This window comes from Vidua macroura, chromosome 21, assembly GCF_024509145.1.
Source record: "Vidua macroura isolate BioBank_ID:100142 chromosome 21, ASM2450914v1, whole genome shotgun sequence".
NCBI lineage: Eukaryota > Metazoa > Chordata > Aves > Passeriformes > Viduidae > Vidua > Vidua macroura.
The window spans coordinates 11,270,019-11,287,177 of record NC_071591.1 but is presented as its reverse complement, the minus strand read 5'-3'; the positions used below and the strand labels follow the sequence as shown (position 1 = coordinate 11,287,177).

Below are 17,159 nucleotides of genomic sequence, written 5' to 3'. Positions count from 1 at the left end.
AAATTATCTTTACATAACCTAAAATAATTTTTTACTTCCTAACATCCAGATGCACTTGGAGAAGATAAGTGCTAAGAACAGATCATGTTTTCATGCTTTTCATTTCATACTTGGTTTTCATTTATATATAAAGCTCCAGTGATGAAAAAAAAAAAAAAATCTCATTGCATTTTAAAAGAAACCACAACAGTAAATGAAGCAAAATATCCGTTTGTGCTCAGGGTAGAGAGGTATCACAAAGAACATCCCTTTGAAGTTTCTGGACATATATACAGAAAGGAACCAGCAATTTTTATATTAGAGCTGACCCAAGCCTTGTATCCATTTCTCTTAAGAAGAGACCATTGATATTTGGTGCCACACTTCCACAGCATATCAGTGACATCTCCACAAGCACCGTAGTCAGAATGAACAGAAAAATCTTCTATTAAACCATTTTGTGCTATTTCTTTTTTCTTTGGCAACTTTAATTGAAGAGTTCTTTCAACCCAGCCATGCCCTTCTCAGCGTCTTGCAGTCCAAAAACTACAGATTCTAACACTTTGGTGGTCTTGCCCACAGCTTCTGCATTTCACTTTTTCATCAATGTAGTACAAGTTCTTTCACTATATGGATTAAGCAAGGTATCTCCATCTGTAAGAAAACAATTTTTCTGTATATACTTACAAATTCCCCCACAGTTATCTGATGAATCTTGAAACGTAGTATGTTTTCAAAGTTGGTGTTAGAAAGCAAGTGAGCAAATACAGTCCTGATAGAACAAGGTTATAATAAACTGGCCTTACCCTGGTGTATCTGTTGAAATTCTGCAAGATTTCCCAGCCCCAATCTTGGTATTTCTTATCACCAGTGAATCTGTACATATAAAAAAGGCTTTCCACAGTTTCTGGTCGCAACAAATTGTGCCTGTCTGCAGGCTGCAAGAAAAAAAAATGGCAAGAGTATTTCAGACAGGGAATTTCTTCAAGGATACATGCAGGGAGAAAAATAATTATTCGTATCTCCATCTGCTTCCAAGAGTTTGCTACGCATAAGTCAGCTTCTAAATTTACTGCCAGGGTAACTAAAACCAAAGCCTAGGGTACAGCTAGAAGGTAAGGCAGAGAAAGAATTAGCTGCTCCACAACAAACCCCATCCCTAATATCTGGCCAGGAGTTCAATAGCAGAATAGAGCTACAGAGAAATCATGGAATTGGAGTTCAGGCCAGCTATCTGCTCACCTTGATTTCTACATCCTTGTGGCCCTTCTGTGCATGAAGGTTGAAGTGTACGATCTCTGGGCTCAGGCCTGTCTCTACTTGAGCATACATCTGGTAGCAGGTTTCTATAAGAGTTTCAGCCAATTTCATATGATCAGCAGCCAGTCCATTGTGAGCTCCCAGTGCTAAAGTACCTGGCAAGAAGCAAACCAAGTGATCCTGCAAGACAAGACAACTCTTATGGAGAAGTTACACATCAAACAGCAAGGGGAAGTAAGGGGGCACCATCTTTTTAATTTTTGATTCTTTCTCTTCTTCAAAACATATTTCTGGTACCAACAACTTGAGGATAACTTTTTAACAATTTTATGTAATGTAACATGAGGCAGGCAGCATTATTAGAGAAATCGTTAATTTTAAAAATGTACAAGAATGTGTTTTTATGACAAGTTTCTGAAAAAAAGGTCTCAGGTCACATTGAGGGGAAGGAGAGTGTCTTTTGGTTTACCAAATTTCATATCAGCTCATGCAGGGCATCAACAGAACCACCTAAAGGCTTGGTGTCCTCATTCTGGAGCTAATCTACCACTGATGTAAGAAAGTAAGCACTGCAGATTAATGTCACAAACAGAATCTTTGATTCAGAATCAGAGCTCAGGTCTTATCACCCAAAAACATAAGTGAAACCACTCTGATGTCCCTGTATGGACCTTTAAAATCTTTGTCCAGTCCTTAAGGAAAGTGGAGGGTTGTAAAGGTTAGCATAGACATAGGTGCCAAACATCCCCCACTGTTCCAGCTGGACAGGTTAAGAGACCTGTCCAGCCTTTCACCCAATAATAATGGATTAAAACGAAAATTCTGACTCCCTGAAACAGAAGGAAGTGTTCTCACATGTACAGACAACTAAGCCAAATCTATATGTCTCAATTCAACTCTGTTCTATCTTGGAATGGGGCAGCCCCCTCTACCCAAGCCCCAGACTCTGGTCTTATTCACAGCAGGTTTTTTGGAGAGCTTTTGAGAAATTCAGATCCAAGAAGCACATGCTGAAAACTAGTACTGAGTATCTTAAAAATACTACATTAGGAATGGCTATACATACATTAATAATACATCACTCATCTTTCAGACAAGCCACACACATATACAGTACCTGCACTGCATGAGATTTTTGACTGAAAGATCTTAAAATACACAAATTGGGAACAGAGGGTTAAGATCAATCAATTCTCCCAACAGCAAACAGCATACTGTTATACCCAGGAACCTTCCAGGTAGGAAAAGAAAGATGTCATGAGTGGACAGAAACCTCCAAAATTATTAATTTATTTTTTAACCCCATAATACAGTATTAGATGACATGCTTCTTTTGAAGGCAAATCTGAAAACATGGGTGTGCAAGTGTCTACATATATTTTTGAATTATGGAAAACTAGTAATACATAAAATAGGTATTATCTCAACAATTCCGGACACTGGAATTTTATGACTAAAACAGAAAAAAAAAGAAAAAAGAAAATTTAACTCCAGCACCAAAATGTTCATTCTTGAAGGAACAAAATGGGTTTACTAGAGTAACTCATACAGAAGGCCCTTGGTTTGTACATGTGGTTAGTATCTACAAGGCAGTTACTCATTACTGCCTTCACACTGGACAGATGTGTATGTATGTATCATCTTGTGTTTTGGGGTTTTGTTGGTTTTTTGTTTGTTTTTGCTGGGGTTTGTTTTTGGTTTTTAAGAGGGAAAAGCTTTGCATTTGCCTCTGTGTTGGGTTTTATTTAAATTTTATAATGGTTTTTCTGTTTTCTTTTGCAGCTATTTCTTACCATCTTGGCACTGAAATGGCCATGAGCAAGCTCTCCTACAAAAGTAAGCTTCTTGGGTTCCGATCTCTGAAGAAGATGTTTTTTCACTCCTTCTATGGCTCTCACATAGTCTTCCAACAGCCTGTGAAAAAAATCATCCCCAGTTGACTCACATGCACACAGTTAGAACATACTTGATCATAGGTGATGTTCAGCACAGTCTTTTAGATGACTGTTACTTCAGTCCATGGAGTAATATTTAACTAAACGTGAAAACTTTAAAAACCCCCTCAGTAACCATCAACATGACATTAATCAGTTGTCACTACCATGTAGCAATACTGAGTTTACTTGAAAAGTAAATAATAGTACTTTAATACTTATTCGAATATTAAAGAAAACACCTGCAACTGTTTCTAGGCAATAACCAGATTTTATTTCAAAACTCCTTGGAAGCAGAGTTATTGAAATCACAGAAAATCTAGGCTGGAAAGGACCTCTTGGAGGTCTCTATTTCAACCCTCTGCTCTGAAGCAGATTCAATTTCATCAGGTTGTCTGAGTGGTTATCCAAGCAATTTTTCAGTACCCCTATCCAAAGATGGAGATTCAAAGAGTTTGAGCAATCTTCTCCAATTGACCTTTCTCATTGTGAAACATTGTTTCACAGTATTTAATTTCATTTTTCCTTCTTTTCATGTACTTTCAATATGGAAAACAACCTATTGATTTTGAGGCTCACAAAATGCCACTGTGGTCCCAAAGACACTGGTTCTCAATTTACAGTAAGGTAAGCCTTGGAAAGAGCAGTGATGAAAGCTTCGTTTGCAGAAAGGCATCTGCTCTGACACAGGTATGCCTCCAAAAGGCACATTTTTGCTCTGTCTGCATTAAACTCCTTGAAATTAACAAGGAGTCTAACAGAATTAGCTTATATGCAGACTTGTCTTGAAGGAAAGCTTCTTTTCCAACAGAAAAGGAAAGCTTCTTTTCCAACTCCTCCTTGTAAACACTCTTCCACTAATGCAGTACAGATAAAAGGAACATATGAGACTTGAAGAGGGACTTTTTACAAGGGCATGTAGTGATAGAGCAAGGGTCTTTAAACTGAAAGTAAGTAGATTGATACTGGATATTAGGAAGAAATTCTTCCCTGTGAGGGTGGGGAGGCCCTTGCGCAGGGTGCCCAGAGGAGCTGTGGCTGCCCCATCCCTGGAAGTGTCCCAAGCCAAGTTGGATGGGGCTTGGAGCAACCTGGTCTAGTGGAAGGTGTCCCTGCCCATAGCAGGGGTGGGACAGGATGAGCTTTAAGATCCCTTCCAACTCCAACCAGTCTCGGATTCTGGAATTAAAGAGAAGATAACACAAACATCAAACTTCTGTCTCCCTTCACCCTTCACTAACAAACCCAGAGTAAACACAGACATCGCTGTCCAAAGGAAATGCCCACAGTATTTCAGAAGTGTCTAATTATGCTCATCTCCTTTCTGTGACACTCCTCACATTCAACAACCTGAGGAAGAAAAGGTTTTGTGGAGAGGAAGCTTTAAGACTAAAGCTAACTCTCCTTGTGTTCTTTCATCATGTTACCACAGGCCTCTCTTTCTGTTTAGCTTGCTTTTAAAAACAGTACTAAATTCAGCTGACTCTTGGGCACATGCATTATTTTTCTTTAAGCAGCAAACTACAACAGAGAGTTTTACAGCTCACCTAATTATCACACCAATATGACAAGTGTAAAGAACTTACTCATTTTCTTTCTTTCCACCCTGAATCCATTGCTTGAGCAGATACTCGTAGTAGCTGTCAGCTCTGGCTCCCAGAGTGTATACTCCCAGGTGGGTGAACTGCCCACTGTTGGTGTTGATGAACATAGGCACTAGGCCATCATTTTTCCCTGAGAGGATGTGAACATGCTTCATCACCTCATCTACAGCTTTCTACAAGGAAGAAAATGGAAAGCATAAATTATAGGTATGAATGAGGTACAGAACTGTGTCTAGTCACTATAGCACAGTAACAAACTTGTAACTTTGCTTCCCCAAATTCGCATCAGGGACATCAAGTTCAGCTAGAGCAATATATTAAATTCAAGATTTCAGACTTCTGGACTCTCAAAATATGATGTTCTGGTTACATTCAAGTACTCTGAAGCAATTATAACTGCTTGCTTTCCTTGAACGCAAACCCACTCAAAAGCGAGTACTACAGTGCTCAGATTTACTCAGACTTGCAAAGTAGAAGTCCAGCAAAAAAATGAATCTATTTAGCAATAGCTAAGGTTCTTTAAATTACTGCATTCTTCAGCACTGAGCTGTGGATACAGTTCAAAATAACAACATCAGCAAACAAAAAGAAAAATGGAAAATATTATTTTCTCTGAAATTCTTTTTATTTCAACTAACTTTTCCCTATATGGTGACCTGCTCTCAGACTCTTAACTACTGAGTGACATTTTAGTTCCTTGGATGGTAACATTTCAGTTTTGTTCTCTGCATATAGAAAATAGTATCAAGAAACCACACTCAGAAATTTTTATTTTTCTAATTAAAAGCTGTTTCTGAGGAAGAAAAACAATTACTCATCTCCACTACTACTTTTGGTATTCAACAAAATAATGGAATATTTTGTTTATTTTTCTTCCCTTGTCTAGAGTTTCACAACTTATTTATCATAACTTATAGACTCCTGAGACCATGAGTACTGATGGAGTCAGTGATAGAGCTGCAGAGAAATGGAAAAAGAGAGCGGTATCAACTGATTCTTCCATACCCGGAATTTCTCATCTCCAGTCAGACGAGAGAGCTCCCTGAACTCCAACTGAATGCTGGTCACCTCCGCCACGGTGCTGTCAGATGTCCAGCGAGGGGGATGTGCGGTGCCCCGACCAATGTTGACATCAGAATATGGTATCTTGGAGGGGGTCTTGAATGCTGGCATAAGCCTGTTTCCAATGTCTTTCTAAAGAAAACCCCAGAGCACAGGACAAAACAACAGTCAAACCAAAAATACATATATATAAATGGACATCCCATTAGATTTTCTTCACAAAGCAGATGGAAAAAGATAGAACAGCAGCTTAGTTTTAGATGATGCAAGCAATTGAAGACATTTAAAAAGTCATTAATTATTCACAGTAATGAGCAGAGCTTCCACCTTGTCCTTCGCACTGCAGGCATCATCTGAAGCTGCAATCCCTATCATGCAGTCACTGGCTGATCTAGCTAATCTGATGAAGTGGCTGATGGTGTTAAGACACACAGAAAGGGCAACAAAAAACAACTATTACCCTTTGCCAATCATTTATTTCTTCTTTTGTTTCATGAACTTTATGATGGTCAGCCATTCATCAGCAGAAGAGCAGACATACAAGGAGGTGACAAACACAGCAAAGCTTTGAGGTTGTACAGAGAGCAGAAGTGCAGGCTTCAAAGCTTAACGGTAAATGTCTTTCTCACCACTTTATGAAACTGTTAAAAACCAGCAACATTTAACTTTCTGAGGAATCGTCCCTCAACTTTGTCCAATATGGAATACATAACCCAGTTTCATTTGTAAGGCCAGACACTCACAGCTTTTTCCAGGAAAAGGCTATCTCCAGAAAGGTGGTAGGTGCTCAGCAAGCCACCCAGGATACGGATAGTGCTCTCAAATAGGTTTACATCCACATTTTTATCAAATACTAAATCATTTGCTACCCATTTTCTTGCTTCGTCAAACTCTGCAAAGCATAAAAGGTAGTTCAGTTATGAACTTCTGGCATGTTCCAACAACTAAAGATATGAGTACTCCATATATCCATAACAGTTACTTGTACTTGTCTACAGAGATGATAATTTAAAGTGGAAAATTAAAATGAAGAGCACATGCTGGAAGAAGTTTCATTACCATTGGCTTAATTCTTATTCAGCACACACCACAGATACCTACAGACAGAAATATTCACCAAAACAGAAAATCCTTAATAGTTTAAGAAGAAATATAAGAATTTTTTATTAAAATAGTCCAGTCTTTCAAATCCATCCATTTGACTTGTCAGGTAATTAGTTACACTTCCACATAGCCTTCTAGTTTTAGTTAAATCTTTTTCAACCACAGCCGTTATCCAGCAAGACAACAGGTAACATTTTCAGTTAATAGCTTTAGCATAGCAGTGTCCTCAGGAGCCTGCTTCCTCCAAGATGTTGCAATCGTTTTCTCTAGAAGCAAAAATGGTTGTTTATCACACTACTAATTCAAAATAAAGGTTAAAAGAAAAGTTGTATTACATTCATCAAACAGCTTAGCAGCAGCATCGCTCAATGACTGCTTTGGCACAGGGGCTCCATGGTGCATGTGAGTCAGCTCAGCCCTCACAATTGGAGGCTGAGCTGTTTCAGTGATCTCACAGCTTCTGGAAACTCCGAAACTCCTGCTTGCGAGAAGCAGAACAACCAGTCTGCCAGAAATGGAAGGCATTCCTTAGGAGATAAACTCTGAAGGAAATGGATGCCTCTGCACCCTCCAGTCTTTGATGCTGAGCAAATACAGGATATGTTGGGCACATTGAAAAGAATTACTAAAAATCTTCAGTCAGTGTTGTCAGCAGTACAGTAGCAAAGGCAGAGTTCTCTGCCACAGAATCTTTTGCATTTATCAGCTGATAAGAAAGACTAGCAGCCTTGCTAGAACTTGCATTTACACAGCATTTGTTATTCAGAAGAAACCCCAGGAGCTCTCTAAGGCAGTCAGCAGAACTGATATTAAATAGAAAGAATCCCTCACCAAAAACCCATTTTCAACACATCTCTAATACTAATAATTTATTTTAAAAACTCTACTCAGTTCAAAATTAATTTTTTAGGAAAAAAAAAAGAGCAACATACTGACAACTTGATTAAACTTCAAGATAGTCTGCGCAGGCCTAGAGCTGCAGACACACAACATATTATTTTACAAAAACTTCAAAGGTAGAAGAGACAAAACTATGAAATACTTAGAGTATTTATTGTACCCATACTGGCAGATCTGTTCTTCCTATCATGACAGAAAAATCTGCAAGTTTAATAGAAGTTTACAAAGGTGGTTACTGACCATAGTTAAATAGATACAGTTCCAGAAATTTTTAAATACCATTAAAAAAACCTCAGCATCACCAAAAAAAAAAAAAAAAAAACCACCCAAACAAACAACAACAAAAAAAATGGTCTTAAATACTAATTAAGCATTTAAGTTTTTTTGCAACAGAATTGCAAAATTTTTGGCTTAGTTTTTAAAATCTGTTCAAAAGTTTTCTAGCATGGTCATTTCAAGAATAACTCTCAAAAATACAGACAACAAAACTATTCAGGAAAGAGGTACTGAGCAGTCCCTTTCTCCACCCATAGATTCCTTACAGAAACAGCCTTCTTAAATCCATATATGAAATATTGGTATTAGGTGTGAGAAAACACAAGCAAGGAACATAGAGACAAACTACCCAAGAGTGATGGGCACAAAACCTCTGGTGGCTGTATAATTGCACAGAGGTTTTAGTACAGAAACAAAGACCAGGAAGTTTATTAAAACATCCCTCAAATTCTACCAGATACATACATACATATGTATACACAATGTATGTATGTATGTATGTATTTACCCTCACAGAGAAGCTAAATTTATAGGCCACATGTAATAAATATTCCCCTCAAAACTCTGAACAGGCACTGCCTGAAGAGAAATTAAAAAATTATTTTAGAGGAAAAAAAATTACCTTCTTTTAAGCCTAAAATCCACATGGTATCCAAGGCATCAATTAAGGTAAGCCCAAGTCCAAACCACTCACTGTATGACTTGGACAAAGGCTTCAGCTCATCATGACCCCAGGCAAAATCCTTGTAACCTTTCCAGGCATGGCGGAAGGCTTCAATCACAGCCAGCTGCCGTTCATTGATGGGCACTGCAAAGGAGAAACAGCACCTTGCTCAGGACTTCTGCAGGGCCCTGATGGAACTCTACTATGCACCACTTTACTGCATTCCACTGAAAATAAAATTTCTTCCAAACTAACTGATCAGTGTAATGGAAAAACCACCCTCACATTATTCGTTTCAGAACAGCCTTTCCTCTGCAGAATAACCAGTCAGTGTTTCCAGTCAGCAGTTCAGCCAAATTCTCTGGAAGCGAGCAATCTCTCTGGAAGCAGAGATTTCTCCCTGGCAACAAAACTGTCACTTCTGCAAATAAAACATTAAAATAATCACATGCACAGCTGTAGATGAGTATCACTAAAGCTCCAAGACATGAATCAGGAAATACCAGATTAAGATCCATGGTAATCCAGGTGCTGAATACATATGCTTAACAATAAAATCCTCAGCTAATTCAACACATAACATCTTTTCTTCATCTTCCCTCTCTTACTAACTGCTTTCTGTTAAATTTAAAATCACTTCTACAAAATTATTTCTATTGAACTTTCTATTTAATAGCAAAATAGAAAGAAAATTTACATTTTCCATCTTGGCAAAATCATGTCTTATCCCATAGTTGTACTGATTTTTTGCTTGCAATCTGCCTTGAAGTGGAGCTTATGTTACACATTGAACATGAAAAATTTCAAGCCATTAGCTGAGCAAAGACTTCTAGAGTGGGAAACACCAAGCAGCACATAAATTTTAACCCCATAAATTTTAAGCTTGCAGAAGTGCAAATACATCACACTGAAATATGCCACGTTTATCACACCAGAACTTCCTGGTTTCTTTTCCGAACTCAGAAAAAGGAACAACAGGTTCTTAGGTCCACAAGCGCAGCAACTTGAAAAACAACTTCTGCAGCTTTCTGGTTGAGCCTTAAAAACAGTTCCATTTAGTTCAGGGAGGAAGTCACTTTCCCTGTATTTGCAGAACAAAAGGACAGGCACAGCTGAAAAGGAAGCTGTCTCTTTCATGCCCTCCTTCTTTAGGTTATCCTGGCTCTTCCCAGAGGCTATATTTCAAAGATTTGTCTCTAAAATTTATTTTCAAATTCTGAAGGCTAACAAGCATGAAGGCTGGCATAGTGAAATAAAAACACTGAAAAACTAGGATATTCGAGGTAAGCAATCTCCCCTACACTTTTTGTTTCCTTTAATCTAAATAAATAAAATAAATAATGTGTATGGGGAGAAATTGCACAACTTAAACCATAAAAGCAAACAAAAAAAAAGGTATCATGAGCTGTCCTGTTTACCTGGTTCTTTCTGGTCTTCAGCTTCCACAGATGAAGGCTTTTCTGGTTCCGTTATTTTACTGGATGGCGGTTCAGTGCTTTGGTCAGGTTCTATCACTGCTCCTCTCCAGCTGCAAATACAAGGGACTTATTTTGGTCACAGAAAATCATGTAAATGAATGGGATTTATCTCTGTATTTCCTTTATCACACAATACTTTGATAAAACAGAAGTTAGATTTTGTATCAAGGATCAAAATGATTATGTGGCCCACTAAGTAAGTTTTCTGTTCAAAGAAATTTTCTTTGCAGAGGAATTTGCTTGATAAAGAAATGTGTGTTACAAGCTCTTGGAATTTCATTAAATATCTGGACAATGGAATTTAATAAAAACCTTCTTAAAATAAACACCTGAAAATGCTGTATTACAAGCAATTCATTATCTACCAGCTCTGAAATGACCACAGTAGTTGCTAATGTGGAATCCTTGGAATCCTTCCCCCTGAGGAAAATCTGCAGGGCCTTGCCTTAGAAGAATATATCATAGAGTTAGTTTCCCCACCTAGGCTGATAAAGAGAACTCAGCCCATGGTGCTCTGCAGCACTATTGCCAATCTACATTAGATTGCTTCCCCCATTGGCTAGTTGACACTGCCCACCCCAACTATTCATCCCTCATTGCCCCTACAGGTTGCTGCCCTTTGCCCTGTTCTCATGGCCTTACTCTGAGCCACTTCTGAAGGAGAGGCTTCAAAGAAGGTTGCAGCATTTCTACCACCCTGCCACGCTGCAACAGTACTACATAAATGATGATCAACAAAACTCATTATTAAGTACAAAGATTGAGATCCTCAAAGTACTAACTCTGCTATCAAGGGATCACAAGCCTTCTCTTCCACCACAGATGCGTAAATCAGTTTTTATAGGTTTTCATGAAGAATCTCCTGAAGGAGAAGTCTTTCAGAGTGGACTTCAAGTCAGGCCAAGTTCATATCAAGATCAAAAAATCTTGACCATACCATTTAATATATAGGTATGGTGCCTTTGAGCCCATTATATGCTTCCTAAGAGAACTGGGCTTACAGGACCTTTAAAGTCTATAGTGTTTACTTTAACAGTCTAACTGCCTGCAGTCAGCTTATCTTCTGACTTAGATAAATGCCATAGTTCATTTCTTACTTTCATTTTTTAAATTTGTAGCTAGTCTTCACCATGTTTTCATTGCTCTTATAAGTTCTCTTGTTACCACCTGTTTAAGTCTGTGAGTTACAGCACAAGCAAAAGCAAAACAATAGAACACTTTCAGACAATACTGACAGCCAAAATGCTGAGCCAGGCACAGTTCTGATGCTATCATCAGCTCATCTGAGCAAGTGCTAAAGAGAACATAAAACACATAAAACCCCCAAGCCTTGTGTTCCAAATCTGAAGAACCTCTGCTGAACTTTTGGTAATCTTTTCTATATCCACATTACTTTCCTTCATTTATTCCCAAATCAAAACACTTCCATAACCATAGAAGCACAGACCTTCTGTTAAAGGATCTGTACAAGGGATGACATATCTTGTAAGAAAGAAGTAAGCACATGGTGTTACACACACACAACTACGTACACCTCTATTGGTTCTGCCTGGTCAGTCTGGGCCCACTATTTTTAGTGGCACCAATCCACAAGCAGCAATGACACTGCTATCATTTTCCAAACCTGCCCCGGGACAAAAACACTTGTAGCAGCACTATTACATTGATACTGTTACATTAGCATTTATTACAACAAACAGCAGAAACCTCTGGACACCGAGAATCCTGCTGAACATTAAGAGTGTCTAAGTGCATTAGAAACACAGCCAGCCTCGCAGGGCTTCAAACCCTCTGCAGCTGTGTGATGCAAACAGTAAAATTAGAGAAACTGCACATTCATCAAAATTAAATCTATCAGCCTAATAATATCAGCAGCTATCATGCCAGGCCTGAGAACAAACCCATGCAAAGAAAGAAAATAACCTCGGACACATATAACAGAAAGCCCTTAAAATTTTCACTCTAACACTCAATGGATCTTGGCAGGGGCAAGGGGGAAGGAAGCACTGTACCTTGCCTGAAACGTTTCTACCTGATAATGGATTTCTCTGTTTTCTCTACTTTATGCGCTTCGACCAGCTCTTCTACAGCCCTCATGGTATCATGTCGGGTCTTCAGCCTCGTGTCTCTCCGTGGTGCCTTGATCTGAAGATTAGAAGGACCACGACGAACATGAGGCGGTTTCGGTGGTTTCTGAGAATAGGAAAAAAAAATGTGCTTGGTCAGGTGCAGAGATAGTAAAACTTCAAACCATAAATCAACATCATTCCAGTATTAAACATAAATTCAGGTAGATCTTATTTTGTTTGTTTTGCAGCAAGCAAATTCTGACCTGAATGGAATGTATGCTTGTGGTTTTGTTTGCTTTAAACTTTTGGTAAAATCATCCCGTTCTTAAGTTTACACTGATAAATTGCTTCTAAACTACCTCTACTGCTCCCAAGTATTCATTTAACACAAGGCAATGACAAAGGATTGTAAAGATATTTGATTCCATTTTACTAGGCACAGTAAATTTATGAGAATTTGCAAAAAGAATGCAAAAAAAAGTTCCCACAATGCCAGTGTAAATACCAAGAATTACTACACAGTAATACATTTTTGCATGACTAAGAAAAAATTTCATACAAAATTTTGTATTCATTAACTGAAAATCCCTGAATTCATGAGATAAATTCATGACAAACACACTAACCAGTATTCCTTTGCTCCACTAATTCACACAGTCAGTTGATGTTCCTTTCCCAATGCATTCCCCACAAACATAACCCTTCAAAACCTCCTATCATCTGCTCATTCTGAAGCTATTTCTCAAGCTCCCAGATAAACCATGACTCCAGGCTCCTCACAAGAGTGGAGACTAATTCAGACAGCACGAGTAAAGCCTCAAGTAAGAGGTCACTGCGACATAAAGTCCTGGCACTCCTGGGCAGAGCAGCGAATAAAAAACAGCATACAGAACATGTAAATAAAAAAGATAAAGCCAAGAAATACTACACCAAAACCCTCCCTGAGAGGACAGCATTCCACCAAGAGCTTTATTGCAAGTTCTAACTCCTTACTCCACAACAACTGTTGGAACCAAGCACTATTTCCCTTCACAAACTCTTTGCGGTGTTAGAAAACTAATTTCTTCTCACATTACCTGCAGTGAAAGCTCAGGGTAGTCTCCATGGTTGGCATCTGCTTTCTGGGGTGCTGGTAGAACAACTGGATTTGCCAGTTTCAATCTAGGAATTTGTTGTTCTGTTCTCTGATCATCCAACGATTTGTTTGTGATACCTAGACACACAAAACTACTCAGCACAAGGAATCAACAGTTAAGGCTGCAGTTAGAAATTTATAACAGTTTGCTGTATACAAGTAGTAGATGCACCTCCAAAAACTGTTTGCATTCACAAAGCATTGATAAACACACACTAATTGTTAGATACAAAGCATATTTTGGTATTAATCCTCTCCCTAATATAAATGGAAGCTGCTAAAGGGCACATGGGGATTTTAAAAATTGCTAGTATTTCAGTTTTTCAATACAATTAATAAGATAATATCAGAGGTAAATGTGCATTAGTATTACCCAAATGCTTAGAATTTCTAAACTGACAGCCAGTCAAAACCAAGAGAGAATTACCTTATTCTAGTGATTAGGTTTGAGTTACCCGTAGCTACACGCAAGCATAATAAAAAAAAAACAAAAAAAACCAAAAAACCCACACTCAAAACCTTCAGATCTTAATCAACTGTCATAGTTTAGGAATGGTACTTCCCAATTCAGTGCTCCCTGACCACAAAAACTACACTGCCATTTTCTTTCCCTTTTCTGTTTTGCCCTCCCTCTTCCCCTTCCCTCTGAGGCAGATGAGTTGAAAATTGGAAGCACAGAAGGCAAAGACCACAGGTTGAGATAAGAACAATTTAGGGGAAACAGCAATGAAATAAGAAAACAAACAGTAAGGCCAACAGTATTAAGAACAAAAGGTATAGGAAAAAGAAACTATTTACATGAAGGCATGAATACAGACTGCTGCCCCTGCTATGTTTTCTCTACCAGAAGGAGCCCCTTCTCCCCTCTCCCATGCCCAGCAAGGACTGAGGTAGTACAGAATAGCATCCAGGCCTTAGCCACACCCCCTCCCAGCTACTCCAACAAATTAACTATCCTGGCTGAAACCAGGACATCAACTAAAACAAAACGTTGCTCTAGTCAAAATAAATAAAGAAAAGGCATACAAAATATATTTCTGAGTAAGCATTACATCATTCAAACACCACATAAAATCATCTCAGAACTGCACTTCAATGAATGCACCTAGTCATTACCAATGGAAATTACAACTGGTTATAAGATCCACAATCATCTCCTCACTCCAACACCTCATTCTGGCAACTGCAAGCTGTACAGAACACATACTTTTCCATGTTTCCCCCATGCTTGTGTACGAAATTGCTCCACACACTGCCAAGAATGCAAACAGGAAGAGAATGACACTCCGCTGGAGTCGGGACAGCTGCTTCCATTTCTTTAGGAGAGAAAAGAAGTGAAAGAAAGAATATTTAGCATAACATTAAGAACCTCCTTGGTTAAAAATAAACTCTTATTGGTTCATTCAGATTAAAACCCACAAAATTGACTAGGTTTAATTTTACCCTGTTTCCAACTGCATATATCCATTGCTTATTTTCTTTAATGACAGAGAAAACAGAAACCCAACCAGCTAGCACAAGGCACAAGAAGCTCACAAAAACATAAGAGCCACTTGCTGCAAGAACCTGCCAAATGCCAAGACTCCCAGAAAGCTTTGACTACAGCTGACTTCAATCACAATCTCCATTGGCTGACCTGAGCACCTGCTCAGCTATCAACTGGGAAATCAGCCAAAAGCCTCTTTCCTCCTGGCTGGAGAGGGACTGCAGAGTGCACATGCAAAATTAGAAACAAGAAGAAAATGGCAGGAAAACTAAAAATGTTACTGCAGCAAAGAAGAAGGGCTCAAAATAAGCTGAGCACCAATCACTGGCAGGTCGTGGGTTCGATCCTTGTATGGGCCGTTTGCTTAAAGAGTGGGTCCCTTCCAGCTCAGAATATTCTGTCAATCTGTGAAAGAGAAGTCAGGTATCCTGGCTCTGACAAGCATGGGAACTGTCATACAGACCAAATTCTGCACCACAAAAAAAGAGGCACCAACCTGCAGCAATGTGAAAATTAAGTAAAATACCACAACAAACAAGACAAACCCACAATTTTTCAAGTTTAATCCCGGGCAAAAATGTATTGTTAACACTAGATTATATGCAATAATCACTGAAAAATTGACAGCAAATGACATTAACCTGAAAAAGGCCACGGTACATTAGCCTCCATTTACAGAGAGAGTTAAACATCAAGAGCTAAATTGCCACCATTACTTTTCCAACAGTCCTCCTGAAATTCACTAATTCTGAATATACAGAGGGAAATTCATTGCCAGTGCTACACTTGGGAACGACCTTTCCTACAAACCACACAGCACTTCCCACAGTCCTCATCCTCTTAGCAACAGCCAGAGGCTGGGAATGTCTCTGTGCAGAACTGTCAATGTGCTCACACTGTGAGTCCCACAGCACAGTTTCCTGCCTTCCACCTGCACTGCTGACTGTACAGGAATACTGTATACCCTTCTCTGTGCACACTGTAAGATGCCGGTCCCACTCTGTCACCTTCAGTTCTACCTGCTTAGCAAACTCTATGACCCTCTCCCCATTGCAAAAAGACGCTTGAAATCCAGCAGCCCCGTGGTTCATCAAGGTAGGACGAGAAAAGAAGCTTTAATTGTGGTGTCTTGCAATGGGTAGGAGTAAGGCACAAGAATATGTGACGGCATTCACCACCATCTTACTGGTTTTTTGCTCACAATGAATAAGTGTAAAATGAAGGGTGATGATTCGGGCCCATATCTCTCTAGCTGGTAACAAAAAGAGAACTGTGGAACTGTGTGCCTAAATAAGCTCTTCATACACTTCATCTAATGACCTGTAAAACCTCTATGAGGTGAGTATACATCATCTCCTATCTGTAACAAGGGTTATCTTGGCCCTCTGACTCACTCTTTCCCACACAAGACTCTCCAGCCTAAGACTCCCATCGCACATGAAGCTGTCTGCCCATTCTACCCACAAGCAGACAAGAAGGTCACTTCCCAGAGCTCTGCCAGAGGACACCTCTTCTCACACTCAGCTTTCACACTGTTCCCTTTACTCTCCATGGGCAGAAGACAGGACTCTCTCCCCTTAAGCCTTAACACAGGGAACAAAGGCACAGAGACCAAATCTCACTCCCCTCATTCCTGTCCAGAGAGCACAGCGTTGCCCCTCAAATGTCCACTAGCAGAGGGCAAGATTTTACCGTATGCCCCCGGTCCCAGCTTTATTGGTGAAAAGACATGACGTGGGGACACCTCAGCCAGCCCGCGCCTCACACACCCCCCTACCCGCGGAAAGCAGCTCCCTGAGCACTCTTGAAAGCAGAGCCCAGAGCGGGGCCGCCCCAGCGCCCAGGGCCCACAGCCGTGGCCTCTGCCCGACTCGGAACTGGGGGACGACGCCAGGTCTCCCATGACACTCCAGCTGCACCTAAGCCTAGGGACATTCCTGGCCACCCAACAGCCCTCCTCCATCACCAGGTGCTCCCCGAACCCAGCCCGACGATACCCCGGTACCGCACAGCTCCCCGCGTGGCCCTCACCCGCCAGCAGGAGCGCCGCCGCCAGGCCTTGCTGTTGTTGTAGCCACCGACCCCGACCGCCTCCTCCGGGCCGAGAGTGACGGAGATGAAGTCCCGGCGCGGCGATCCCGCGGCGGCGGCACCGGAGTACATGGCGGCGCCTCAGGGGCCGCCTGCCGCCATGGCTCCGCGGGACGG

At 40.1% G+C, this 17,159-nt stretch overlaps 1 protein-coding gene across 3 annotated transcripts in view; it reads right to left on the bottom strand.

Moving 5' to 3' along the window:
- The window catches only part of MAN1B1 (mannosidase alpha class 1B member 1), a 22,513-nt gene extending 5,354 nt beyond the window's left edge, over positions 1-17,159 (bottom strand). The window contains exons 1-13 of one of the 3 annotated variants that reach the window (XM_053996702.1): positions 16,983-17,159; positions 14,673-14,781; positions 13,407-13,543; positions 12,294-12,454; positions 10,202-10,311; positions 8,742-8,927; positions 6,583-6,731; positions 5,783-5,971; positions 4,760-4,950; positions 3,033-3,153; positions 1,222-1,419; positions 786-917; positions 5-633 (exon numbers count right to left, since the gene is read on the bottom strand). In XM_053996702.1, the coding sequence (XP_053852677.1) occupies positions 583-633; positions 786-917; positions 1,222-1,419; positions 3,033-3,153; positions 4,760-4,950; positions 5,783-5,971; positions 6,583-6,731; positions 8,742-8,927; positions 10,202-10,311; positions 12,294-12,454; positions 13,407-13,543; positions 14,673-14,781; positions 16,983-17,114 (1,866 nt within the window). In that variant the 5' untranslated portion in view covers positions 17,115-17,159 and the 3' untranslated portion in view covers positions 5-582. The other 2 variants (XM_053996701.1, XM_053996703.1) reach the window with 2 other exon arrangements.